This window comes from Pyrus communis, chromosome 1, assembly GCF_963583255.1.
Source record: "Pyrus communis chromosome 1, drPyrComm1.1, whole genome shotgun sequence".
In the NCBI taxonomy this organism is placed as follows: Eukaryota; Viridiplantae; Streptophyta; class Magnoliopsida; order Rosales; family Rosaceae; genus Pyrus; species Pyrus communis.
In genome coordinates this window covers 9,305,804-9,333,026 of record NC_084803.1, presented here as the reverse complement: position 1 = coordinate 9,333,026, position 27,223 = coordinate 9,305,804, and the positions used below count along the sequence as shown (strand labels likewise).

At 43.2% G+C, this 27,223-nt stretch overlaps 3 protein-coding genes across 5 annotated transcripts; 1 reads left to right on the top strand and 2 right to left on the bottom strand.

Moving 5' to 3' along the window:
- Positions 1-10,548: 10,548 nt before the first annotated feature.
- On the top strand, positions 10,549-15,759 carry LOC137708857 (cellulose synthase A catalytic subunit 7 [UDP-forming]-like). Of its 2 annotated transcripts, none has more exons than XM_068448024.1 (11): positions 10,549-10,623; positions 11,106-11,574; positions 11,640-11,763; positions 12,580-12,846; positions 12,930-13,275; positions 13,378-13,641; positions 13,733-13,945; positions 14,038-14,251; positions 14,337-14,533; positions 14,654-15,007; positions 15,178-15,759. In XM_068448024.1, the coding sequence occupies exons 1-11, from the start codon at positions 10,549-10,551 to the stop codon at positions 15,757-15,759; spliced, it is 3,105 nt and encodes a 1,034-aa protein (XP_068304125.1). The 2 variants fall into 2 exon arrangements, with proteins under 2 accessions (XP_068304125.1, XP_068304118.1); XM_068448017.1 differs by having other exon boundaries at positions 11,619-11,763.
- An 846-nt stretch (positions 15,760-16,605) lies between these two features.
- On the bottom strand, positions 16,606-19,610 carry LOC137712352 (pentatricopeptide repeat-containing protein At4g30700-like). Its single transcript, XM_068451446.1, has one exon. It carries the CDS (start codon positions 19,501-19,503, stop codon positions 17,134-17,136), a length of 2,370 nt encoding a protein of 789 aa, XP_068307547.1. The 5' UTR covers positions 19,504-19,610; the 3' UTR covers positions 16,606-17,133.
- A 405-nt stretch (positions 19,611-20,015) lies between these two features.
- LOC137740296 (AUGMIN subunit 8-like) lies at positions 20,016-25,770 on the bottom strand. 2 transcript variants are annotated; one of them, XM_068480168.1, is made up of 7 exons: positions 25,503-25,770; positions 22,417-23,941; positions 22,058-22,177; positions 21,421-21,537; positions 21,251-21,340; positions 20,921-21,028; positions 20,016-20,672 (listed from the first exon to the last, which is right to left on the bottom strand). In XM_068480168.1, the coding sequence occupies exons 2-7, from the start codon at positions 23,755-23,757 to the stop codon at positions 20,568-20,570; spliced, it is 1,881 nt and encodes a 626-aa protein (XP_068336269.1). In that variant the 5' UTR covers positions 23,758-23,941; positions 25,503-25,770; the 3' UTR covers positions 20,016-20,567. The 2 variants fall into 2 exon arrangements, with proteins under 2 accessions (XP_068336269.1, XP_068336261.1); XM_068480160.1 differs by lacking the exon at positions 25,503-25,770 and adding an exon at positions 24,066-25,495.
- Positions 25,771-27,223: the final 1,453 nt, after the last annotated feature.

The window sequence follows — 27,223 nt, the reverse complement described above, 5'->3', positions numbered from 1 at the left end:
CTCCATAAACGTGACCGAAGTCCAGAGAATGATTGATTCGGCCCTAAAAAAAGGGCCGAAGTTTCCAAAATTCATTCACCCGTACCCAGCTTATGTGGAAAGGTTTGAATACCCACGAGGATTTAAGATCCCCGATTTCAGCCTCTTCGCCGGGGAATCATCATTATCCTCACTAGAACATGTGGCTCGGTTCACAGCGCAGTGTGGGGACGTCAATAGTGATTTTTACAAACTACGACTGTTTAACTTTTCACTGACAGGCTCAGCTTTCGCCTGGTACATTAATCTTCCACCCAACTCCGTGCAGAGTTGGGAAGAGTTGGTCGAAAAGTTCCATGAACAATTTTATCGGCCAGGGATGGAGATGTCTGTATCCTCCTTGGCCAGGATGGCTCAAGCATCTGATGAATCTCCAATGGAATACCTAACAAGGTTTAAATCGGCCAGGAATTGGTGCCGAGTGCCACTCCCCGAAGTAGAATTCGTCAGGATCGCCCTCAACGGATTAGACGTGGAATACAAAAAGAAGTTTCTGGGGGCAAATATTCGAGATATGTACGAACTTGCTCAACACGTCGAACAATATGAGTATCTGCTCCGAGAAGAGAAGATATCAAAGTCACCATCCCGGGGGACGTTGTATAAGAACCCCACGGTGAGCTATGTATCGGCCGAAAGTGAAGACCCTCAGTACGCTAGTGTGGATGCAGCCGAGATAATAATAGACAAACCCTATGTTTGCAAGGCTTTGGCACAAGTAAATACCAAAGACGCCAAAACACGTTTGACCGCCAAGGAAACGGCTAAGTCATCAAAAGTATACACTTTTGATATCACCGAAGCTGACGTCCACAAGACGGCTTTCCGTTGCCCGGGGGCACTTGGTACTTACGAATGGGTAGTCATGCCTTTCGGCCTCAAGAATGCCGGCGCCACATACCAACGAGCCATGAATATGATCTTCCGCGACTTAATCGGTACAATCGTCGAAGTTTATATCGATGATGTGGTCGTAAAATCCAAACGTCGTCAAACACACCTGGACGACCTAAGGCAAGCGTTCCTTCGCATGCGCAAAAACAACCTCAAGATGAACCCGGCCAAGTGTGCTTTCGGTGTTTCGGCCGGTAATTTCCTAGGATTTTTGGTACACCATCGTGGCATCGAGGTCGATGAAAATAAAGCCCGCGCCATCATCAGCGCCCCACCTCCGACGACAAAGAAACAGCTCCAGTCGTTACTCGGGCAGATAAATTTCCTCCGGCGTTTCATCGCCAATTCGGCCGGTAAAATGAAGGCATTCTCTACGCTCCTTAAACTGAAGGAGACCGACCGATTTGAATGGTGCGAAGAGCATCAAACTGCGTTTACGCAGATCAAGGTGGCCCTTTCCACTCCACCAGTGCTCGTTCCACCTTGTCGCAACAAACCCCTTAAGTTATACATTTCGACAGCCGACGAATCCATTGGTTGCCTCATCGCGCAAGATAATAATGTCGGGCGTGAACAAGCTATCTTTTACCTTAGCCGAAACCTGAATTCCCCAGAGACTAATTATGCACCTGTCGAAAAACTTTGCTTAGCGCTGTTTTTTGCCGCATCCAAACTTCGGCATTACATGCTCCCCACAGTTACGCAGGTCATCGCCCAAACCGACGTAATTCGTTACATGCTGACTCGGCCTATGGTCAAAGGCCGAATCGGGAAATGGACACTCGCCTTATCCGAGTTCAGCCTTCAGTATGTACCACAAAAGGCCGTCAAGGGACAAGCCCTCGCCGACTTCCTGGCACAACACCCATCCCCTTATGGTTTTGAGGGGGACGACGTCGACATCGGTTTCGTCACCACACGCGATAACCATTGGACTATGCATTTTGATGGTTCCAGTACTTCGACCTCGGCCGGGGTCGGTATCGCAATTCAGTCGCCGGACCACTGCCGATGGTATTTTTCTCTCAAGTTAGATTTCAGCTGCACCAATAATCAGGCCGAGTATGAAGCCCTCATTATCGGCCTCCATGTTTTACACGATCTGCGGGCCCCCCGCATTCTCGTCCTTGGTGATTCTGAACTTGTGATTAACCAGCTGAACGGCGTGTTTCGCTGCATGAGTTGTACTTTAGCTCCCTATCACATGGTCGCCACCTATCTGGCCGAGTCGTTCGAACGAATCACATTTGAACACATTTCACGTATTCACAATACTGACGCCGACGAACTCGCCCAGATCGCCTCCGGAGCACAACTCATGGGGGGCAAACTAGGTCGAATTGTGGGAATTGCGACCACGGGTCAACGATCGTACCCCGCATTGATCAATCAGCAAACTCTCCAACGCGCGCACGTAATACGTACAAGGGTAATGTCGCTCCCATCCCTACTAGAACGAGGAGATCCCATAGAAGTATGTGCCGTCGAAGTAGAACCAGATGATTGGAGAAAGACGATGTTACGGTACCTCGATAACCCCAATGGGAAACACGACCAAAGAACGAAGGTGCTCGCCACGAATTATGTGTCGTATCAAAATGAATTATATCGCAAGGGCGAGGATGGTTTACTACTATTGTGCCTCGGCCCACACGAGGCTGCCCAAGTAATGGCCGAGGTACATGAAGGAATTTGCGGAGCACACCAATCTGGACGAAAGATGCGCTGGTTGCTCCGACGACACGGATATTTTTGGCCCAATATATTAAAGGATTGCATCGAATATGCACGGAGATGCGTATCATGCCAAATTCATGGACCCGTGCAAAGAGCCCCGGCCGAATTGCTACACTCGGTTACTAAACCATGGCCGTTCAGGGGTTGGGCAATGGATGTAATTGGCAAAATCACGCCGTCATCAGGGGCAGCGAAGCACGCATGGATAATTGTAGCAACCGACTATTTCACTAAGTGGGTCGAGGCAAGGTCATACGCCGAATTAACTGCTAAAGAGGTATGCAACTTCGTAGAGGAGAATATTGTGACCAGATTCGGCATGCCAGAAACAATCATAACTGATAATGGCACTATATTCACGGCCGATAGGTTTAGGGAATACGCGGCAAGTTTGAATATCCGACTCGAGCAATCTACGCCGTACTACCCACAGGCAAACGGACAGGCCGAGGCAAGCAACAAAGTGTTGATCGGCATCCTTGAAAAAATGGTAAAAGAGAAACCTGGTTTGTGGCATTTAAAGTTATATGAAGCATTATGGGCATACCGAACTTCACCCCGGTCGGCCACTGGAACCACTCCTTATGCGTTAACTTATGGACACGATGCTATGTTACCGGTCGAGTTGAGTATAAGCTCGTTGCGAGTAATCGAGCAGAATGATTTGTGCAGTATTGAATACAGTCAAGCGATGCGACAAGAGTTGGAAGACTTAGAAGAAAGTCGAATCGACGCAGGTAACTTGTTGATTGCGCAAAAGAAAATTGCCGAACGAGCATATAACCAGCGTGTAAGACAAAAAACGTTCGGCGAAGGAGAATTGGTTTGGCAAACTGTGTTGCCTGTTGGAATCAAAGACCCCAGGTTTGGTAAGTGGTCGCCAAATTGGGAAGGGCCATTCATCGTTCACAAAGTCCTCGGCAAGGGGGCATATCATTTACGAGATCGGACGGGTTCAGTTCACAAATTGCCGATTAATGGAAAGTTTTTAAAGAAGTACTACCCAATTACATGGGAAATGCAAGAGTAAGACCATTATATTGACAGCAAAACGACCATTGTATTGATGGCAAAATAACCATTGTATTGATAACAAAAAGAATCATTACAAGAGAACGAATACAATGATTTAAACTCCTAGGGGGTCGAGGGGAGGAAAGTCTCAAGGGCAGCTTTCAGCTCCAGCCACTTCGCCTCGCTCAAAATTATCTCAGCCTGCCGCGTCTTCTTGTTGCACTGCAGTTGCTGGATACGCCGTGCGCCGGCAGCGAAGGCCGTCAGCCGAGCCTTGTTAGCCTCAAAATCCTTCTCAAGCTCGGAAGCAGCAGCCGACCTTTGGCGTCGAAGGTCAGAAATCTGACGCTGGAGGTCAGAGATCTGGCGATCAAACTCGGTCAGCTTTGCTTTCTTTGCCTTGAAAGCCTCCATCTCTACTTGGCCAGCCTCATGCGCGACCTTGGCCACCTTCAAATCGTCCTCGGCCTGTAGGGCACGCTCGAAGATAAGAAAGTGTTGCCGAGTCCGCTCCAGGAGGTCGGTTAGGAAAGAGATGCCCTCCGGGCTCAGGTGACCACCGCTGGCGAGGTCATTAAGACATTCTCCAACAGAGTCAAGGCCCTTGCACCGGAGAGCTTGGGAGGCAGTCAGAGATAAGACTTCGTGCAGCTTCACGAAGACTTCGGCGGGCGTGGCTCCCGCCGATTCGGCCGGAGCTGCAGAGGAGCCGGCCTCACCGGTCGTGCTCTGAAGAAGAGCGTCAAGCTCCACTTCCCACGACGGCTGCACATAAAAAGAGAACTTAGTGAAGGAAAGAAAGACGTGATATAATGCATAAAAAAGGGAAGTTGTTTTAGACCTGCCGAGAAGAGACTTCGGCCATGCCCTCTGGGTCATTGCTCGAACCCAGGGAACTTAATGGCCGAGCCCAGTGCCTTAGACCGCTACGCAATTCACGCGGCCGGTGGAGGTCATCTACATTTGATGGCCACGATGGCGGCCAAGAAATGTAAACAACGCCCCTCGGCGCATAAAATTGCCGGTGAAATGAATGTTCGGGCACCTGACATTTAATAGTTTAAAAAAAAAAAAAAAAAAAAAATTAATTCACACAAGGAAAAGCAAGACTTACAAAGGCCGAAGAGACTTCCTGCGGAGGAATGGGAGGGTCTTCGTCCTGCGGGTGGATCGGCGTTTCAGCCGTGGCCTCAGGATCGGCACAGGTCTCTTGCCACGATCCGCCGCAGTAGGACGTGGTCGAGCGGTCGCCTCGACGACCGAAGGAGGATGGACGTGAGGAGAGTTGACTGGTCGACGACGGCGTTCCAACGGAACTTCATCACTCTCGCTCTCGACATCCTGAACAAAAGAGATCATTTAGCATTACGACCGGAAACCTAACCAACCAAGAGTAGGAGCAGAATTATACCTCCAAAACGACCGTTGGAGTCGAGGGAGCTTCGGCAGGCGCAGCCGACTTCCCCATTTCAGGCGCCACGACCGGCTCCGAAGCTGCAGCAGGTGCAACGATTGGATCGGCTGGGGCAGCCGGCACAGAAGGAGAGCCGGCGGGAGTAGCCGTCCCAGTAGTGTCACTGGGGACGACATGAATTTCCCGGTCGCCCTTCTTCGCAAATTTTTTGACGCGTTTAGAAGGGCGATGGGCCTCCTCCGCCGGCTCGGCCTCTCGGTGGGGGCGTTTGGAAGGGACCGTCCGCTCGGTGACAAGGGTCCTCTTCTTGGGCACAAGCTTCTTTGCCCTTGCCACCGCGGCGACCACCTCGACCGTCTTCGACCCACGACCCCCTGAAATAGCATAGTAATTAGTAACAAGTACAAGTTTCTCTGTTTCTGAGGTAGCAAAGTAATTAGTCAACAATATACCTTGGACCGACTTCTTAGGTTGAGTCGAGGGCGCTGGTCTGGGCCGGTCACCAAACACTTTGCTCACCACGTCTTCGGCCGAGGCACCGAAGAAGTCGCCAGTGTATTCGTCCCACCAGTCCCTAAATGTGTCGGTGCCCAAGGATTCCGGAACGGTTGGCCGAAGACGGAACTTCTTGCACCGATCCTGAAACTCTTGCTCCATCGACCGGCACTCCCTCTCGGAAGAACCAGAAAGACGTCCCCGGCTCAGGAGGGAACGAGAGACGATCAGGGGTACGGGGCAACCTTGGAGGTAGCCGAGCTGTCGGGCGACAAAGTGAGGCTGGTAGACCTCCCAACCGGCTCGGCGGGCATCGCAACCAAGGGGAAGGTCGCGAGCCAGTACGATTGACCCCCAGGACTGACGAAGGCCAGCATCCTCGGCCGCGGCCCAAGTTGCCGTCGGGAGCCCGATTGAAGCAGGATACTCCTGGCGCCGGCACACCAGGAACTCGTCGTCCGAAAGGACGTCGAGGCCAAAAAAGTGCTTGAGGACCTCGTCAGCCCGGTGAGGAGGAGCCGGTCGAGAGGCAAGTTGGGGGCCGAGGGCGGCCGAGCGCTGGAAGGCGGGGACCTCAGGCCGAAGGGTGGAGAAATAGACCTGCAGCCAGAGTTGGAAAACCCAGAGGGGCCCATTCTGGTGCGGGTCAATCTTGTTGATGGTCGTCTCGGCCAAGCAACGAAAGAGGTTGGCAAGAATAGCCGGGCTGAGCGCCAGAGAATGACCACTAGCCAGGGCCTGGGCCACCGACATATTCTCGACCAAGCACTTGTTCGACTTGGTACAACAAATAAATTTGTTGTACCAATAGAAAAGGAAGGCTTCGTGTTCTCCCTTCTTGAGACTCTCCTCGCCTCGGCCGGCAAAGTGGAGAATCAGAGTGTTGTAGTTGAAGAAGTTCTTATGAAGCTTCTGAACTTCTTCTCTGGAAGGTTCTTGATCTCCTCGGCTGAGCGTTTCGACGGCCCGCTCGTCGAAAAGCGCCTTCAGGTCAAGAAGGGAGGGACATCCAGAAAGAGCAGCGTCAATTGGTAGGCCGGATGGTGAAGTCCCAAGAATGGCCGAGATGTCGAGGATAGTAGGGCCGAGGGGTCCGAATGGAAGGACCATGGTGTTGGTGGCCGAGCACCATAGAGTCAAGGCCGCCATAAGCAGCTCCTTATCCATGGTAATCTCCATGGTCGATAACAGGATGGCATCATAGATGCCGAGGGCTTTCCATTCCTCACCGAAGATTGATCTCATTCGATCCACCCAGGCAGCCCAGGATGTAGTGGTCGAGGGCCAAGCTCCTTGAGGCCGAGCCAAGCACCATTTGGACCAGTCGAACCCCTGGAGCAGGGGTGTTAGGCATTGCTCTTTGAGAAGATTGGTGATACACGACGGCACTGCATCCCTGAAGAGGGGGCCCATAATCTGATGAGAGGTAGCCATGTCATTCTCAAAGCGTAGTGTTTTGATCGCATTCCGATCAATGAAATCTTTGCATTTGTTGATCTCGTCAGAGAGCTTCGAGATAAAGGAGGCCATTTGGAAAGGTGATAGGAGATAGTTTGGAAAACTGGTGAAGAAATCGCAGAAGGAAGAACTGGAAGGGTTTTGGCTTGAACAAGTCTGAGAGAATTGGGATTTTGGAGTTTCTGAAAGCGTAAGATGCGAATGGTGGAAAAGTGGGTATTTATAGGCTTTTCAGAATGAATATCAAACGTCTGAAATTCGGAAGGCGCTGGAATTAAAAAAGCACTGGTTTAATTTTGGGGGAAACTTAACCCATAAAGATTCCAATCATTTCGGATATTTTGGGAACCTGCGAAGAGGGGATCGAGGAGTCGAAAATCCAGGACGCACGATCGCGTGCGGCGCCAGTTTTAAAGCATTAATGAGGATAAGACGTTCCAGTTAGGGCACGGTTTCGAGGCTCACGATTGAAAGTTTTAAAGGCAGCGGAGAATCGACACGTGGCCACGCGTTGGGGGCAACGAGGAAAGTGCAATCATGTCTCATAAATGCGCAGGAATAACGGTCATTAAGGAAGTAAAATCCAAAAAGCAATAAACGTTTTCGCTTCTTCAAGGTCGAGGCCCGACCAAGAGTTAACGGTCGGCGACCTCAGAAGCGAGGGGGCAATGTTTGGGCCTAAAATATTATTGCTGGGCCGAGCAGCAGGATGCGCTTGGCCCAAGGTGATGACAAATAATATGGGCCGAATAATAAGGCCCGGGCCAGCTGGCAGGGTCAGCCAAATCCTAAAAAGTCCAGATAAATAGAAAGGTCGAGGAAGTCCTGGTACAACTAGGATTCTCGACCAGCAAGGAATGAAGTCCCGAAAAGAAGGAAAATTCAGAATCACAGTGGGAGTAGGTTTGTTCGAGGAAGAGGCGAAGTGGGACAAGGACTCCCAATCCAAATCGGAGTCGGATTCAAGGAATGGGGCACTATAAATACAAGAAATCATGCAAACGGAAAGGACCTTCAACTCAGCATACAATTGCCCTGCGCAAAACCTCTCAATCATCTTGAGATTTTTTCCTTTTCTTTTTCCTGCCGACACACCTTCAGTTTGGATAAACAGCACTGTGGAAGCAACCGGCGAGCACCTTCAGTTTGAATAAACAGCACTGCTGCCGCAGAATCAGCCGACCAAGAAGCATCTTCAGTTTGGATAAACAGCACTGCGTCGAGGTCGACCGATTATCTATCCAAGTCTCGGTCGAGGAAGGTTTTCGAACCTTTGTTGGCAGAGGTCACCTTACTAAGCTTTCTCGGCATAGTTAGGTGTTACGAATTACATTGCTCGGCGTACTGGTCGCCGAGTGGTTTTATGATTGGATACTCACAGGTGAGTTTCAGGGTTCGGCATTCCGACGGCCGAACTACGTTTACCATCAAGACATATATCACGTTCGAGTACCTGTGCCCATACACCTTGGTCTCGATTCGACGTGCTTATACTCTCACGAATATAATCACAGTGACCGAATCGGGCTCGGACGATTTGTGAACTCCGCAGAATTAGCAGCCTTGTCTTCAGGCTGTAGAACCCAGAGACCGAGAGTGTTCCTTCCTCGGCCGCAATCGCAAGTTAAAGAAGTCAGCAACGCGCTCAAAGCTACATCAACAAATTTTACTCCTCGGCCAGGCTCGGCCGACGAGTTGGCACGCCCCGCATTCGACCGAAGGACGTAGTTAGCTTATTAGTTACTCGGCCTGCGCGCCACGTAGGTTTTGTAATTTTTAGGATCAACAGCACCACAAAATTTTCTCCTTATTTAGGGTTTAGCACAGAAGAAAGAAAAAATTTCTTAGAATAACAATTAGAAAAGGGTGTATGAAACATAAGCATCGAAAATTCGAAGCAGTTAGACGCGCTTATTTGAACAATTTGTTCTATTTTGAAGTTAAAAGTGCTATAACCAAATTAAATTCAAAGATAATTTGTTCTCTAACTTTCTAGGGCATACATTTTGTTCATCTCCATTAGTTCTGATCTTCACTAGTTAGGCAGGCCGGCAATTTTAGAGTCAATCTAATAAAGTTTTTGACTCTCTCGTACTCATAAATGTTTTATTCTCTTAAACTCACGTAAATAAGATTAAAAAATTCTATAAAGCATATTAAAAATACCAAAGCAATTTAAAAATACACAACACAATAAAAATTTATAATAATTAATTTACAAGTGTGAAGAATGGGTAAAATATATAAATGCTCATGAATGCATCCTCTATGCTTTTACGATGGGCACATCATCCTTTAAAATTTTAAGACCCTACAAACCCTTGTGAATAGTATTTTTAAGGGAGTTCAAAATAAATAAAAATTCATAATAATTAATGTACAAGTGTGAAAAATGTGAAAGAATATATAAACACTAGTGATTGCATCCTCTATACTTTGACGATGGTTACATTCTCGTTTAGATTTTTAAAAAACCTCCAAACCCTCATGAATAGTATTTTTTGATTGAGTGAAAATTTAATAAAAATTCATAATAATTATTGCAGAAGTGTGAAAAATGTAAAAAAAAAATATTTATATCACTCGTGTTGACAAGCTTTACAATTTTTGTGAAGGGGTCAAATAGGAAATCCGACACCATAATCCACAAACTCTAGATTTATATTTAATTGTCGATTGTTGTTTACGCTTTATTCTTCTCACCGGATTTAGATTTTTAGATTTCCTTTTTTAAAACATGATCATTTAGCGGATGCAAACAAATGAACGGTTCGGATCGTTGATATCACGTTTTGATTTTTACGGTTAACTAAAATATGAGTCGACGTTATATAGTTTTAAAGATTTTATAAACTCTGAGCAATATTTTCAATAACTGTAAAAATCTGAACGTGACATCAATGATCTGAGTCGTTCATCTTTTTGAGTCCACTAAAAGATCATGTTTTCAAAAAAGAAAATTTGAAAAAAGGAAATTCAATGAGAAGAATGGAGCGTAAACATAAACGATAATCAACGGTTAAAATTCGTCATTGATGAGAATTGAACTTAGGACCTCTCGCTTATGAGTTAAGAGAAATATCACTAAACCGTAATATTGAGTAGCTTTTGTTGTTTTTAGAAAGCTTGGCTTTTTGTTGATGGAAAAAGATTGTGTGTGAGTTTTTTTTTTTTTTTTTTTTTTTAATATTATGGGTACTTGAATATCAGCTCGGAGGTCTGCTTTGGGATGAAAAGTTACATTGCTGATGCTCCGTCTGATATACGCCGGCGTGATTTTTCTGTTTGTAGTGATGTAGACTCTCTCTCTCACAGACACACACATAATCCATTAGGTGAGAGGAGGTGAGAGGGACCTCACCACCAAATATCCCATGCCACCCTCCTTATAGCTAGCTACTACTTCCATTGTTCATCATCAAATAGAAACCTCACCATTCCTAGATCATCAGCATTATTGATCGCTCTCAAACCACAAATCGACATAGGCTGCCACCATGGAAGCCAGCGCCGGACTTGTTGCAGGGTCTCACAACCGCAATGAACTCGTCGTCATTCATGGCCATGAAGAGGTAGCTAATAATTTCACCTATGGTTTAAATGTTTTGAAGGTGTTTAGACTCACTTTTGTTGGTTCTCTCTCTGCGAGGTTTGTTTAATAAAAATATGGGATGGTCGAGGGGTTTCTGAATGTGTTGGTCCTCTCTCACTCGGGATAAAGAGAGGATGGCGTCAAAGAGTTAATCTCGTCTAATCATATCTTTTTGAATAGAAGATTAGCATGTCTTATGACTAGAGTGTATTTTGGTATGTGTGACTACATGTACAAATGGTCACTAACCCATTACTAAGCACGCTGATATTATATTTTTCTCACACTTGCATCTAACCATCTGCACAACATGTCATGTGTGCACCCTCGTGTATAACGTCACATTTAATTTTTTTTTTCAACTTTTTACGTGAGATTTTTGTATTCTTCATCAACTACGCTTTGATTTTAGTTATTTTGTGAATTGGACTGAAGATTATTGTTTGTGTTTGATGGATGCAGCACAAGCCATCGAGGAACTTGGACGTACAGGTGTGCGAGATATGCGGCGATGGCGTGGGGTTGACGGTGGACGGAAACTTGTTCGTGGCGTGCAACGATTGTGGCTTCCCAGTGTGCAGGCCTTGCTACGAGTACGAGCGGAGGGAAGGCTCCCAGAACTGCCCTCAGTGCAAAACCAGATACAAGCGTCTCAAAGGCAGCCCCCGAATCGAAGGAGACGACGACGAAGAGGACATTGATGACATTGAACACGAATTCAACATTAATCACGATCAACCGGAAGATGATCACGATCAGATTAACGGCAACAACGCCGCCAGATCGCCCTATTATAAGACTAACAATAAGCAGCTGGCTGAAGCCAGGCTCCGTGGAACGAAGAGCTATGGAAGAGGCCCCGATGATCCTGATCGGCAGTCACATTTCCCACCCGTAATCGCCGGAGTCAGATCCCACCCGGTAATACCGAGTGCTTAAGGACTCTTTTGGAGTATGAATAGCAGCTCTCTTGAGATATTATGGCCATGCATCAAGATTATTTATTACTGTCTTTAACTCGTGCACTTATGTGCGTTCTTAATTTCGTGCAGGTAATGCAGCAGGGCAACCTTGGCGGCAGTGATCAACCTGATGGCTTGAATGATGCCGACATGGCCATGTACGTATACATATACACATATGCTTTTTGTTGGAGGCCAATTCAAAAATTAAAATAATAACAGAATTTGAAATGAATTGATTCTTTATTAAGAAATATATTTGTAATACAAAATGGAATAATGACAAAATAATTACAGAAAACAAAATTATTTAACTTGGTTGACAGATAGAGGCTAGCGCAAAGCTATGTCCTTTGAACAATATTTCTGTCCCACTCTTACGGTTGTGTGGTTTGATGACGTCTACTCGATCACGATACAACTTTCTAATTCTTCAATCCGGACCCGATTGCAGAATTATGGTGAATTGCTTTGTGTGTTTATGCTTTGGAAGTTTTTGTACGGGAGAAAGAAAGGAAAAAGATATCTCTACTGAAAATTGAGACTGAACATATATAGGTTGTTTCATACCCTTTCAAATACATGTTGATCGTATTTGAAAATACACAACACTTTTCAAAAATTGTGTTTTTTAATCAAAACATTTTTAATATATTAATTAAAATGTCCCATACCATTGTTTTGATTAATTAATATTAATTATATTAAGGTATATTATAAAAACCTAATCCACACACAATCATCAGCCCAAGCCTTCAATCCTCATTCGAAATGGCCCAAACCATAACGGTTAGGCCGGAGACGCGACATATATAAACCCTATTAACGAACATATGTCCCCGATGTGGGACAAGGGGTCTCAAAACTCCAACACTTTTTAATGAAGCTAATTAACTCAATTCAACCGAATAATTAAGTCCTTAATTTCATTTACTAACAAATATAATGTTGTGTATTGGTACTGCATAATGCAGGATAGATGGAGCTAGGCAGCCACTCTCAAGGAAAGTACCAATTGCGTTGGGCAAGATCAACCCTTATCGGATGATCATTGTGGCTCGGCTTTTCATTTTGGCCTTGTTTCTTCGATACAGGCTTTTGAATCCGGTCAATGACGCATTTGGTCTCTGGTTAGTGTCTGTCATGTGTGAAATATGGTTTGCACTTTCATGGATCCTTGATCAGTTCCCAAAGTGGTACCCCATTGATCGTAAGACCTACCTCGATCGCCTTTCCCTCAGGTATATATTCGCACAAGTATGTGTACATTAGCATCAAAGCGCTAACTAGTTACTAAGTTAATACAACGGTATCACTGATGCAGATATGAGAGGGAGGGTGAACCGAACATGCTCTGCCCGGTAGATGTGTTTGTGAGTACTGTGGATCCCATGAAGGAACCTCCACTCAATACCGCCAACACAGTTCTTTCAATCTTGTCCATGGACTACCCTGTTGACAAGATCTCATGCTACATCTCTGATGATGGAGCTTCCATGCTCACCTTCGAAGCCTTGTCAGAAACCGCTGAATTTGCGCGCAAATGGGTACCTTTCTGCAAGAAATTCTCTATTGAGCCTCGAGCCCCTGAGTTCTACTTCTGTGAGAAGATTGATTATCTCAAGGACAAGGCCCAGCCAACATTTGTTGAGGAGCGTCGAGCTATGAAGGTATTGCATGCATATATAACCGCGTTCATGTCACTACTAGAACCCGCTTGATTAGGACGGGGGCTGACTAATCATAATTTTTTTACGTATGCAAAAATGCAGAGAGAGTATGAGGAATTCAAGGTTAGGATAAACGCGCTTGTTGCGAAATCCACAAAGGTTCCGCCAGAAGGGTGGATTATGCAAGATGGGACACCGTGGCCGGGAAACAACACTCAGGATCACCCTGGCTTGATCCAAGTTTTTCTTGGTCACAGCGGAGGCCTTGATACCGAAGGGAATGAGCTTCCTCGTCTTGTCTACGTGTCTCGTGAGAAGAGGCCTGGTTTTCAACATCATAAGAAGGCCGGTGCCATGAATGCCCTGGTAACTAAACAAAACTTTCAATTTAAGCATTCCTTTTCTTCTGTTTGCTTGAATACCAAGTAAAAACTTCTAATCGTATGCATATGATCAGGTTCGTGTCTCGGGAGTACTTACAAATGCTCCTTTCCTACTCAACTTGGATTGTGATCATTATGTAAACAACAGCAAGGCTGCAAGAGAGGCCATGTGTTTCTTGATGGACCCCCAAATTGGAAGGAAGGTTTGCTATGTCCAGTTCCCTCAAAGATTTGACGGCATTGACAGAAATGATCGTTATGCGAACAGAAATCGAGTCTTTTTCGATGTAAGTAATCACCACAGGAAGCACCAAGATCAATTGTTTTCTGACATATAATTGTGTTACTAAAATAATATTCATTTTTCTTTAATTTTCAGATTAACATGAAAGGTCTGGATGGAATTCAAGGTCCTGTGTGTGTGGGCACAGGATGTGTGTTCAGAAGGCAAGCTTTATATGGCTATGATCCTCCGAAGGGTCCTAAGCGCCCGAAGATGGCAAGCTGTGACTGCTTCCCGTGTTTTGGACGCCGCAAGAATCTTCCAAAGTACTCCAAGCATGATGCAAATGGAGATGCTCCAAATCTACAAGGTGATTTATCAAAATTAATCATTTTCAATGAGAGTTTATGTTTTTTTGGCTTAAGTAAAACTTAAAGTTACATAATATTGAGTAGGAATGCATGGTGACAAAAAGCTACTGATGTCCCAAATGAATTTTGAAAAGAAATTCGGAGAGTCTGCAATTTTCGTGACTTCAACAATGATGGAACAAGGCGGTGTCCCTTCTTCCTCAAGCCCAGCAGCATTGCTTAAGGAAGCCATTCTTGTGATCAGTTGCGGTTATGAAGACAATACTGAATGGGGTTTAGAGGTAAAATTTTCAGCAATCTTTTTTATCATTCGCTGTTAAATTTGGATACCTTATGAGTCAAGTTAGTGCAGATTTTCTTGATTCATTGTGGAATATGTCGCTACTTTTGGATATATGCAGCTAGGTTGGATTTACGGATCTGTCACAGAGGACATCCTAACGGGTTTCAAGATGCATTGCCGTGGTTGGAGGTCAATTTACTGTATGCCAGATAGACCTGCATTCAAGGGTACAGCTCCCATCAACTTGTCAGATCGGCTCAACCAGGTTCTTCGTTGGGCACTTGGTTCCATTGAGATCTTTTTCAGTCGCCACAGTCCACTCTGGTATGGCTACAAGGGAGGGAAGCTCAAGTGGCTAGAGCGATTTGCTTATGTCAACACTACTGTCTACCCTTTCACCTCCCTTCCTCTTCTTGCCTATTGTATCCTCCCCGCCGTCTGCTTGCTCACTGATAAATTCATCATGCCAGAGGTAACAAATTCTAGCTATCTTTTGCACCACATTGAATCGTAGAAGACAATAAATAACCAAAAATGATTGTATTAATCATCCGAAAAACATAGAAGTTGAACCCCATGCTTGATCTGCACAGATTTCCCATGTGACAAAGTTGTGTTGTTTTGTTCTTTTTCAAATTCTAGATAAGCACTTTTGCAAGCCTCAACGTCATCGCGCTGTTTCTCTCAATCTTTGGAACTGGCATTCTTGAGCTGAGATGGAGCGGAGTGAGCATCGAAGAATGGTGGAGAAACGAGCAGTTCTGGGTGATTGGTGGTGTCTCAGCTTACCTCTTCGCTGTTGTGCAAGGTCTTCTCAAGGTTTTAGCCGGCATTGACACCAACTTCACAGTCACAGCCAAGTCACCAGATGATGAGGATTTTGGAGAATTATACGCGTTGAAATGGACAACCCTCCTCATCCCTCCAACCACAATCTTAGTCATCAACCTTATTGGAGTCGTTGCTGGGATTTCAGACGCCATAAACAACGGGAACCAATCTATGGGGCCTCTGCTTGGGAAGCTCTTCTTTGCTTTTTGGGTGATTGTTCATCTCTATCCCTTCCTTAAAGGTCTTATGGGGAGGCAGAACCGGACGCCAACCATTGTCATCATTTGGTCAATTCTCCTGGCTTCCATCTTCTCGTTACTCTGGATCCGAATTGATCCATTTGTGTTGCAAACCAAGGGACCTGACACGAAACAGTGCGGAATCAATTGCTGAAAATACTTGTATTCCTTTCATCCTTTTCTGAAAAGTGCATCTGCAGAAGATATATCTTTACAGAGTATGCACAAGTATGAATAAAGGTAAAGTAAGGTACCAAGTTTGTGTGTAGCTTTGAAGTGCAATCAATGTACCAAGTTTTCTAAGGGTAGTTTGGTATTGCTGTGTTGTGAAAATAAATAACTGTAAAATAAAGTTGTTGGGTGTTTGGTAAATTTTTTTTTTGTGAAGTGCTTTTAACCAAAAAAATAGTATCTAAGTGTTGGGTAAACTTTTATATAATATCTGTGTGAATATGTTACATGACTAAAAATGATACGGTATTTAATGTGATATAATAATTGTCAAAGACAATAATGCAGGTGCAAAGATTATCATATTGTAAAATGTAGAGGGGATACTGGTAATGTGCTTTGAAAAAAAAAAACACTTTTTCAGAAGCATTGTAGACCCTGCTTCTGCTTTTCTACTGTCATTGACAAATGTTTTTCAACCAAACACTTTTTTTTTTTTTTTTTTTTTTTTTACCAAACACATTTGATGTTTCAGATTTTTTAATAAGTTAAAAAAAAAACAAACCCCACAATCCCAAACCAGCCATAAGTGAATTGGAAAAGTTTTGTTTGTCACTTTGGAACTAACTCACTCACAACGGAGCTTAGTGGATTCTTAGTTTATTACTCTGTTATTGTGTTGTGACACCGCCATTCGCATCTTACTAATGTTTAATTTACAAGAAAAAACTTGCATGCAAAATCCACCAAATGTATATGATCATGTGTGGCTCACATGATGTTGCAAATGTGAGTGAGATGGATGCAACGGGTGCATCACAAGTTTTTCTCCTGATTTAGGGTTTAGCACAAAAGAAAGAAAACATTATCGAAATAATTATTGAAAAAGGGTGTAAAAACATAAGCATCGAAAATTCGATGCAGTTAGATGTGCTTATTTGAACAATTTCTTCTATTCTGAAGTTAAAAATGCTATCACCAAATAAAATACAAAATAATTTGCTATTGAAAAAAGAGCACCAGATCAAGAATGTAATATCTCGAAGATGGTCGAGGTTTGTACCGAATAGCCAGGTGAATCAGAATACAGTGCAGGATATATGCTACAGGTGCTTGCCGGACGTACACTAGGAAGAGAGTGTTGAAACAAGTCTTTCCTGTGTTTCCTGTAATTTAGTCGTTCCATGCCAGAGTATCGGACGGGGTTCAGCTTCATCTATTTTCGGCGAAGAATGTCCTTCAGTATCCTTGTTAAGCTGTGAAAGTTATTGATGAAGTGACTCTCCAGTGTTACCACATGGAAGCAACATGAAACTGCAGAACTTGATGCTTGCATACGGGTGCAGAAAACTTTTTGTCACCAATAGTCTCCACAGGAACAAACTCCGTCTTTGAAATGATGGAATCTATTAGCATCTCTAACTACAATAACTCTTTCTGTGATCTTGGATATAAATTTAGTTGCATTATGGCAATCCAAACAAACCCGGAGATTCTTAAAGATTCTAATTTCTGTCCCGGGTGCTGTTTCAATCAGGGCAAAAGCAATGGCCAGCTTCTCACTATGAACCTTCATCATTAACTCCTTCTCTTCCTCCTCAACGTCATGCAAAGCAGTCACAGTTTCAGTCTGAAATCCAGCCTCTGCCATTTTTCCCATTAACTCATCCAGCATCCTGTAGATTGCCGTTGTTTGAGGATGAGATCGATCACCACATGTAAACACATGCGGGGTCTCACCAATCTCAACGAGAGTGCACCCTGGAGTCTTTGCCAAATTTCTATTCTTAACTACCTGTCGTACTGAAGCAGCCTTCGGAAAGTTCCTGTCAGCTGAGTATACGTTGGAGAGCAAGACATAATATCCTGTATTATCTGGGTCCAGTTCAAATAGCCTTTCAGAAGCCACACGCGCCAGTTCGGTGTTCTTGTGAATCATACAAGCACCAAGCAATGCACCCCAAACGGGAGGACCTGGCTCAACTGGCATTTCCTTTATAAATTCCAACGCCTTCTCTAACTTTCCAGCTCTGCCAAGGATGTCAACCATGCAGGCATAATGCTCGGGCAAGGGCTCAAAGCCATGGTTGTGAACCATATGATCGAAGATCTCTTCACCTTCTCTCACCAAGCCCGCATGGCTACAAGCATACAAGACAGATAGAAAAGTAACTGCGCTTGGGGAAATCCTAGAATGCAACATCTCTGTAAAGAGTTTTAGTGCTTCGTGCCCATCACCATGAAGGCCGTAAGCAGATATCATGGCGTTCCAAGTAACCACATTTTTCTCTGTCATCGAGTCAAATAACTTCCGAGCTTCCACAACGCTCCCACACTTTGCATACATGTCAACTAGAGAAGTCAATACATAGATGTTAGACTCAAGATTTTTGCTCTTAATCAAACCATGGACCCATTTCCCAAGACTTACGGCTCCGAGCTGAGCACAGGCCGAAAGAATACTTGTAACTGTAACAGGGTTTGGATTGAATTCGGACATCATTTCGTGGAAAAGAGATATTGCAGTCTCCGTCAGCCCGTTTTGGGTATAACCTGAGATCATGGCATTCCAAGATGCCAAAGTTTTCTCCTTAGAATGATCAAAAAGCTGTCGTGCCAATTCAATCTCATTCAGTCTACAATAAACAGTAACAAACGCAGTCGAGACAGAAGGATGCGAAACAATACCAGATTTCACACAGAAGGTTTGAAGAGAGCCAGTGAGATGCAGATGACCAAAGGGAGAAGACACAGGAATCAACCCAACAATTGTGCTTGAATTAACTTTCTCCCCAGAAGCAAGCAAATCCCTGAAAAGACTAACAGATGATTCGGTCTCATTGTTCCAAGTGTATCCAGCAATCATTGCATTATAACATATCAAATCCGGCTGACTAATGTGCCCAAATAACAATCTTGCTGTCTCTAGCTCCTTACATTTCGAATACAACGAAACCAATCCTGTAAGCACATGAACATCTGAATGATATCCAGCCTTGAGAGCCAAGCAATGAACTCCTATCCCTGATTTCAACTCCTGCAACTCTGCCACTGCAGGAAGCACGGTTGCCAATGTTGTCGAATCAAAACCCATCCCACCCCCAACCATATCTCCAAAAACCTGCATCGAATCGGCGTAATAACAATTCCTCACCAACCCAGATATCATCGTATTCCACAAAACCGTGTCCTTTTCGGGCATTCCATCAAACACCTTCTGTGCTAGCTCAACCCGGGAAAACTTTAAGTAGAAGTCAACAACAATCGACCCGACATACAAATTCGATCCTAACCCATCAACAATCGAATGGGCGTGCAGCAAAATCCCATATTTCTCGTCCTTAAACCCCGAAGCGGCCGACACGGCGAAAGCGTAGGTAAACTTGTCGGGTTTAAGATTAGTATTCTTCCGCAAATGGGTGTAGAGAGAAATCGCAGAGAAAGGCGCGGCATTGGCGGCGAAGCCTCGGATGACGACGTTGAAGAGGAAAAGGTCAGGTCTTGGGATGGAGAGGAAGAGGTCACGTGCGTTGCGCATGGCCTTAAGGTCGGAGAACTTGTGGGTGAGCTTGGTGACGGTGGCGAGGTCGTTTTGGTAACCATTGAGGATGATCTGCGCGTGGGTCTGGATCAGGTGAGAAAGACAGGTCGCCTTGTTGAGAAGTCCGAGGAAGAAATTCCGATCAAATTGTGGCGCGCGGCAGCTGCTTATGTTCCTGCTAATCATATGTGTGTGTGTTTTGTTTTGTGTCGAAACGCGGCAGTCATATTTAGCGGTTGCTTTTCCCGGTGTATGGCGGGAATTCCATTTTCTCTTTCTAAATAAGAAAATTAGGTAAATGGGTCTTTATGTTTGTCCCCAATTTACATCTGGCATTTCAGGATCTATGAGATTTGAATAATTTTTTATTTTGATTCTTACAATTTAAATTGATAGAAGCTGTCCCTGAATTTGTCCACCGTTGGTCATTCAGTAATTCTGTTAAATAAGCATCAAAATAACAAAAATACCTTTAATTTAATAAATAACGGACGAAAATGATTTGACAAAAATTGAGGATGTTTTTGTCGTTTTCTTCTTATTTAATAGAGATTTTTTACGGAATGACCAAATGATTGACGGTGGACAAATTCAGAGACCATTTCTATCGATTTTAAATCTTAAGGACCAAAGTGAGGAGTTTTATCAATCTCAATAACCCTTTTGGTCCCTCAACTTGTTTATGTAGTCCCTCGACTAGACCATACTTGTGCTAGGCGGAAGACAACCATGTAATAAGAATCTTTTGAAGTTGAGGTGAAAGTCTAACGTATGGCCGGACAGACCAACGGGTGGGTTGGGTCAGATTAACGGGTTGGGATATACAGACCGGCGTTAAGTAGAATTTCTCAGATTTTAGGTCTAACGGAAACCGTTAAACCAATAACACACACACCTCTTCAAAAGTAAAGACGATGAACGATGGTGAAAAAGGCATATGGTAATTACAATGTTTCCTATCTCATTTCCTTTGGAACTTTTGTTTCTACACTGAATTCAATCCTTTGCTTCCTTTGCATTTCCTTTTCATCTGCGTAACACAAAAAATTACACCGGAAAGCACGGAACCATCGGCCCTTTGCTCCGAAAAGAACGAAAAAAAATTGGAATATAACAAGATGACATTTCAAGGCTAAAAACGAAAAATCAATTTACAATCACGGTGAACTGACGGAGACAATTATCTCTGCCCGGGTATGTATTTATCCCTTCGGAATTGACAACGCGAGCTTATCTTATTGGCCTTGAAGCTAGTCAGGATCAAGAAGATGTCTTGGTTGCCAAAATTGGCCGCTCGCCTTTGCCAAGTCTTGTTTCGTTTGCATGAGATGGGTCCTCAGGCTGTATTCCTCTACCTGTTTTGAGCAGCCAGTAATCAAAAGTTAATCAAGTACAGTTTTTATCAGCAATTAATGTTGCAACATGATTTATCAAACTGAAGACACGCTCAGTTGACAAGAAATCAGTGTTCATCAAACTGAAGAACATTCAATACTACGACATAACATATATAACAGAGCCCCCAACCTCCCAAAGCATTCAAAAGTATTTGCTTTTCCTAATTACATTCTGTTCTTTAAAATAAATGGTCTAATTGTTTTACCTGCATAGCTGCTGCTGAAGCCAGCAGCGCTTCACACTCGTCAAGCATGGCTTTTTCCTGTGCTGCTACAACAGCAAGTTCAGAAACCAAACTGTTCACGCCCTCCACCTACATCAGATGAATGTAAAGTTCTGTGTTATTAGGTCTGTCTTTTCCGAAAGATAATATCCTTCAAACACAATTTTTTTTTTTTTTTCACAAGATATGCAACCTCCACATCATTGATCGTAGGTGCTACTCAGTGTATGTCATAAAGAATGTGATAAAAGGAAGAAGGTTGAAAGCTATCACAACGTGGTCAACGTGAAAATATAGAAACATGAATCTCACCTGTGAGAGCAAAGAGCATATGAAGGATACCATTGCCTGCATCACATCAACAGCTGAGCAGATCGCTACCTTCAAAGAATCCAAATCTGCCTGTAAAAGCGAAGTTTATAGTGATGAGAAAAAGTCTCTTTCCATAAATCAAATTAATGATCTTTTACAACTTAACATACCCTTGCCCCTCCAGTCACTGGAAGACGCAGAGTGCTTGCCTCCAAATCTTCCATAGCCCTCGAGAATGCAGCAATATGATCGCTTTCAAGTAAACCCCAGTCATCAAGGTAAGCCATCTGACCAATAATTAGAAAGGGTATAAGTTCAAAAATAAATAAATAAATAAATATATATATATATACACACACACACATAGATAATATGAGACCAAAATTTAACAGGAAACCTCTGAACTAAGACATGCACAACATGACTTATTATTTCTAACAAATGTCAACCTTGGCACTATTTTGCTCGGTTTTACGAACTGAATATGATTACAAACAGAACATGATGATAGGTTTGCCTTCATTGCCAACTCTCTTCTATTAGACAGATGGATTCTCAAAAATAGTTCCTACTCCCTGATAACAAGGCCAGTTAAAAGCAATTTGAAACATTTTCCAAAGGTTCACACGGATCAAATCTTAGAATGCATCCCAACTGCCTGGTGCAATAATCTGATGACCACACTAAATTCTTATATATTTTCCGTCATAACCTAGTCATTGACTTACAGGAACCTTTATGGATTAATGCAATCAATAAAAACATCGCAGATAACATGTCATCACTGTTGTGGGAAAGAGGCATTACTTGATCATTCAATACTGACTTCAGCTTAAGTTCAAGCTTCAACTGCTGGAGATCAATTCGTTTCTTGATTACTGAGTCCCACAAGCTTAGTGTAGTGTTCCACACATTCAATAAAGTTCTCTGCAACATCAATTAAATTCCGATGTAAGTTAGTTGACATAATAATCTTCACTTGCAAATTTGCAATAAGTTTGCACAACCCTGACCATGCAACAAATCAATACAATTGATAAAACCATTCAGTAATCTGAAATTAGTAAGATGGGACATGATAAACAATACTAGGAAATTGTTAAGAAATTAGTAGGTCAAAGACTTATGCCTAAAAGTTTTCTAATTCAAAGGGAACAAACACCCACCTCTGCATTTACTTTCTGAACATAAAGTACAGCCTCTGCCCTTGCATTAGCAAATCGCCATTGCAAACATCTATTGTAAAGTAACCGCAACTGATGAGCATCTTCAATGCAACTTGCACCTTTTTTCCCCTTAAAATCTGCTATGAAACTAAGCACAGAAGTTGAACTGCTTGACTGACTAGAAGTACCAGATGGCCTTGCCTTAGATGGGCTAACTCCTCTTGAAGGAGGAGTAGATGGTCTTGATTGAGACGGGCTTAAACCTCTGGTAACAGAGGATGCAAACATTGAGCTCCTACTAGGCGAGGATGGTCGTGATTGTGATGGAGTACTAGGCAAAGATTGAGATTTCAGTGAATGAGTTGTTGATGACAACCTGCCCGATAAACTTGTCGAGGCAAGCTTGTGAGGTCCAGATACCTGCAGGGAATTACCATCAGCTGAAGCCCCAAGTCCTGCTCTACCACTTTGATGAAGTGATAATAACGCAGCAGCATCACTATTGGATTTTTGTAAAGGTTTACCCGAAGAATCAGATGGCCGTGTTCTCCTCAGTGTAGACAACCCAACTACAGGAGCTGGTGCAGCAAGCCCGACAATCTTAGCACCAAGATCTACACTTCTATTTAATGAATTGGAAGATACTTTTCCACCTATTCTACTTGGCCAACGATGCTGATCTATCAATCTGGAATGCAAGGCATCAACCGGCTTAGAATTCTCTGATTGATCAGGCGCATTTTTCCCCTTAACAGGGCTCCTTTTTCTCTCTGGTGTAAGCTTTCGAGGAGCAGCAGGCGTTTCAGCCTGTCTATGAGCCACATTCGAAGATGACCTCAAAGTGCGGTCAGACAGAGCACTCGTCACTGGTTTTTCCTTCTTACTAACAGGAATTGAAATGGTATCAGATTGGAAGGAAACACTCAAACTCCTCATAGTGGAAGGCCATAAACCCTCTGGCATTCGACCGTTCGCTGTTCTTCTGGACGACAATTGCACATCTGCAGAAGAATCCTGGACGGGCGTTGATGGACTTGGTGGGGAAGTGGGTGTGGAAGGCCGCTTCCTATCCACAGATTGGGATCTCTTGGACACCAACGGTGAGGATGGACGCGATGTTCTTGTAAGGGTTGGCGATGGGCAGCGCCGGGCACCAGAAGGCGATGAGGGAGTTGTTGAGGAGGGAGTGGGAGACTTGTACCTAGAACTAACTTCTCTCGTCCGAGGGTGGCGGGTAGTGACTGCATTGTTGTTCCTCCCTGCGGGAACCAACGGCAGTCTTGGGTTCTCCACGGCTATTTGCTTCCTCAGCGCTGCTAGGGCTGATTCACGCACATCCATCCACACTATCCAGATCAAATTCAAACCGCATTGATGGAATTCGATTCTTTCATTTCATCAAACCAAATTTACGTACTCAACGTCCTTTTGCATTTCATATAATCCCATCACATTCATATATCAACACTCAATGGAATAACACAACCTGTTTCTTGAAAAGAAGATACTTTTCCCAGCAATAAATCTGCCACAAAACGCACAAATCAAAAGTAAGAGACAGCGGCAGAGGGAGGGGCTAAGAAAAGCAAAGAATAAACAACCCAGAAAAAAGAAAAAGGAACATTGAAAGAAAAAAAAAAAAAGCATACATCTTTACAGAGACTCAGATCCAATTGAGAATCAATCTGGGAACTAGAGCAAATACTGTCAAAAGGGTATTCTGTTTCCACAGAAACAAGCCCAAATCCAATCAGATCAGGCCATGGCAATGAAATTAGGAAGGGGGTAAACAACATCTGGTGCCAAAAACGGTTATGGTTGGAGGTTGGTTTTGATAACCCACAAAACTGAATGCAAGGGTAGGGCTGGTAGGGACACAAAGGATTACTGGGGAGATTGGGAAGAGAGGGTGGACAGTGGTGAGGGTGCAGGATGAGAGAAAAGGAAGGATTGTACCGTGTGTGCTGGATAAAGCGTGTTGCCTTTTGATTTTGCTCTCGTCCCTCTCACGGGAGTGCCATGGTCGGTCGGGCTGGAAAATGGGCCAACTCAACTCAACTCACACAACAAAACCCCACTCTCTCTCTCTTTGCCCAGTTTTCCCTTCTCTCGCAACTCTCTGTCTGAAAGGGAATTCAATGAACGCGATCCCAAAACTTGCAGAAACAATCCAAAGCTTTTAGCTCTCTCTCTAACCTCTCTCTCTCTCTCTCTCTCTCTAACTGTTTCCAAAACAAAACTTAAATACAGAGTAATCCGGATCAACTGCCATAAATTTACTTACTTTACTAAAATAATGCTTAAAAGGGTTTTTCTCCTCTATTTTGACTCCCACTGTCTCACACAAAATTTTGCGAAAAAACAATAAAAATCCCCTTTGCTTCTGTGGGGTTTTGTCTGCATCCACAATATTAAAATCTCCAATCATAAGAAGGTTGAAACTTGCAGGTGCTATTGTTCTTCGGGAAATGAGAAAAAGACACGGAGGTCCACGTGGAAGGATCATCGTCCCTCCCCATAATTGTTTCAGTGTAAAAACATCAAATTATGGGACAGCAGCAAACGCACAAAGAATAAAGTAAACAAAACACATCGTTAATCGGAAATTCGATAAAAATATGGTTTTGTTTTTTGCTTTGACCATCATAATTCATTTGTTTTTGTTTCATGGATAGATTTAGGAACTGGTGTCGATGAAAACGCAGAAACAATTTTTAAAAATTGAGAAGAGAAAATTTGAAAAGGATTTCAACGAGGGATCTATGACATATGTCGGCAGTCGACAGGGTCGTGTCCCGCAAATCCAAAACACGTTTACTGCTTCACCGTTCAATGTTCATGCAATTTCTCTCTCTCTAAACACCAAAGTTTCAGTCTTGAGAGAGAGAGAGCGCAAGAATTCCCCAAAAAATGAAAACCCATGATTAATCAATTAATTTCCGGAAACTGAAAAGGAAATATTAACCGTCGGTAACTACGGTTAATCGAAATTTAGAAACAAATAATATTGAATTTGAAAAAAATTGCACGAATTCCTCAAATCGTCAAAACCCTAAATTCGCACCCCCAATATATTTGAGACTCACCGAAATCGGAAGAAATTAAGTTGATCTCTTTGAGAATTCGAATCGCGAGGTCACACGGCGGTGGCTGGGAGGCGTCGCCAGAAACGAAGGATTCGCCGGGAGGTGATCGGAGAGTCAAAGATACCCGGCGGGAAGTCAAATATTTCCGGCGGGAGGAGGAGTTTGAAGGAGCTGCCGAACTGGAAAATGGAGAAAGGAAATGGTATGTGTATCTTAGGAAATAATTAATATTATTTTCTGGTTTATTTAATTTGAAAAATGGATTTTTGGAATTTTTAAAATAAATAAATTGCGCAGAAACGGTTATGGTTTGGAGGGAGGGACCGTGAGAGGACGTTGCTTTCGCGCCACCTATGTTGATACAGGGCCCCTATCTCCTGCGCTCAGTTCCACAGAAGCGCTCATTGGGACCGCATGATCCAATTTATTTATTAAATTCAGAGCTTTGCCTTTGCCAGCATATTTACCAGGAAAAATGTCAAACACCAGTTTTCCATTGTTGCTTTGTATTTTCTAATATTCAAATGCACGCCCACTAAATTTTCTTGAAATTTTCAATTCAAAGTTCAAACCTAACCGTTAAATTTAATAATTATGTACTCTAGACTTCTCGTCGAGAAATAAGATTTAGCATGGGCACAGCCGTCTATAATACGTATCACTATCATATTGTCTGTACTTATATTCCGACTATCTCTCTTAATAAGCAATTATGGTGCTGTATGTTTCCTTGTTGTCCAAATCAATTTACATGAAGTTTTTGGGATGAAATATTTGGTATATTGTAACCTACAAAATGGTAAAAATATTATATAAACACCATCATGTTAGAAATCAAGAAGAAGAGCAGAAAAGGTTTTACTCTTTCGTCACTTTAGAAATTGAATCGACAAGCCAAGACAGGCTGGTAGATAAGCCAAACTTAAAAGGAGGTTTTGCTCTTTCATCACTTTAGAAATTGAATCGACAAGCCAAAACAGGTTGGTAGATAAGCCAAACTTAAAAGGGTCTTACAATGATTATTTATTCTGCTCTATATGTATCTACATACATACATACATAGGGAAAAGGATCCTCACCGGATCCTCTTTGTCGGGATCTGGGGGATCCATCAATCACGACTGTTCATCGTATATCGTGCGGTTAGGAATCTCCCTTTTTTTAAGTAAATATAAGGGCTTGTTGTGGGGTCCATTATACGTTAAACTCCAACAATTCTAGCTGTTTATTTTTAAGTCTTCATTCATAGCATATTTTTCTAAAAAATCAATTCAATTCGAAACTATTTACTCATTTGATTGTCATGATAAAATATTAATATTTATTAGAATATAGTGTTTGTCATTTTTTTGTAAACTCAATTTGATGTCTCAAACATTTCTGATTTGATTAATATTTTTCAAGAATGATCTAAAAAGTACAACTTGAAAAATAAACGATTCGAATCGTTGAAGTTAGATGTAAAGTAAGCCCCACAATTAATTCTCATTTTTGCACAAATATCTCTATAATCTCTATTAATTAATAAAACTCTCTTTGTCAACCAATAGAGGGTGAAAAGCCAAATTAATCTTCTATCACACAAAAAAAAAAATGATGGAAAATAATGTAATTTCATAGGTTCAAATTTTACTATTTTTTATTAAAGCATCGCGTGTAAACGATGTTAAAATAAGTGAAAAAAAAATGCATATATTATATATATAGTACATGTAAACTGA

Excerpts from the sequence above, each read along its gene's own strand:
- LOC137712352 (XM_068451446.1), bottom strand. The coding sequence starts at position 19,503 with ATGATTAGCAGGAACATAAGCAGCTGCCGCGCGCCACAATTTGATCGG.
- LOC137708857 (XM_068448017.1), top strand. The coding sequence starts at position 10,549 with ATGGAAGCCAGCGCCGGACTTGTTGCAGGGTCTCACAACCGCAATGAA. Across the intron at positions 13,276-13,377 it reads AGGAGCGTCGAGCTATGAAG|AGAGAGTATGAGGAATTCAA; the intron begins GTATTGCATGCA and ends GCAAAAATGCAG. Across the intron at positions 14,252-14,336 it reads AGATGCTCCAAATCTACAAG|GAATGCATGGTGACAAAAAG; the intron begins GTGATTTATCAA and ends AATATTGAGTAG.
- LOC137740296 (XM_068480168.1), bottom strand. The coding sequence starts at position 23,757 with ATGGATGTGCGTGAATCAGCCCTAGCAGCGCTGAGGAAGCAAATAGCC. Across the intron at positions 21,341-21,420 it reads CAGTGACTGGAGGGGCAAGG|GCAGATTTGGATTCTTTGAA; the intron begins GTATGTTAAGTT and ends TCGCTTTTACAG. Across the intron at positions 20,673-20,920 it reads CTTCAGCAGCAGCTATGCAG|GTAGAGGAATACAGCCTGAG; the intron begins GTAAAACAATTA and ends TGCTCAAAACAG.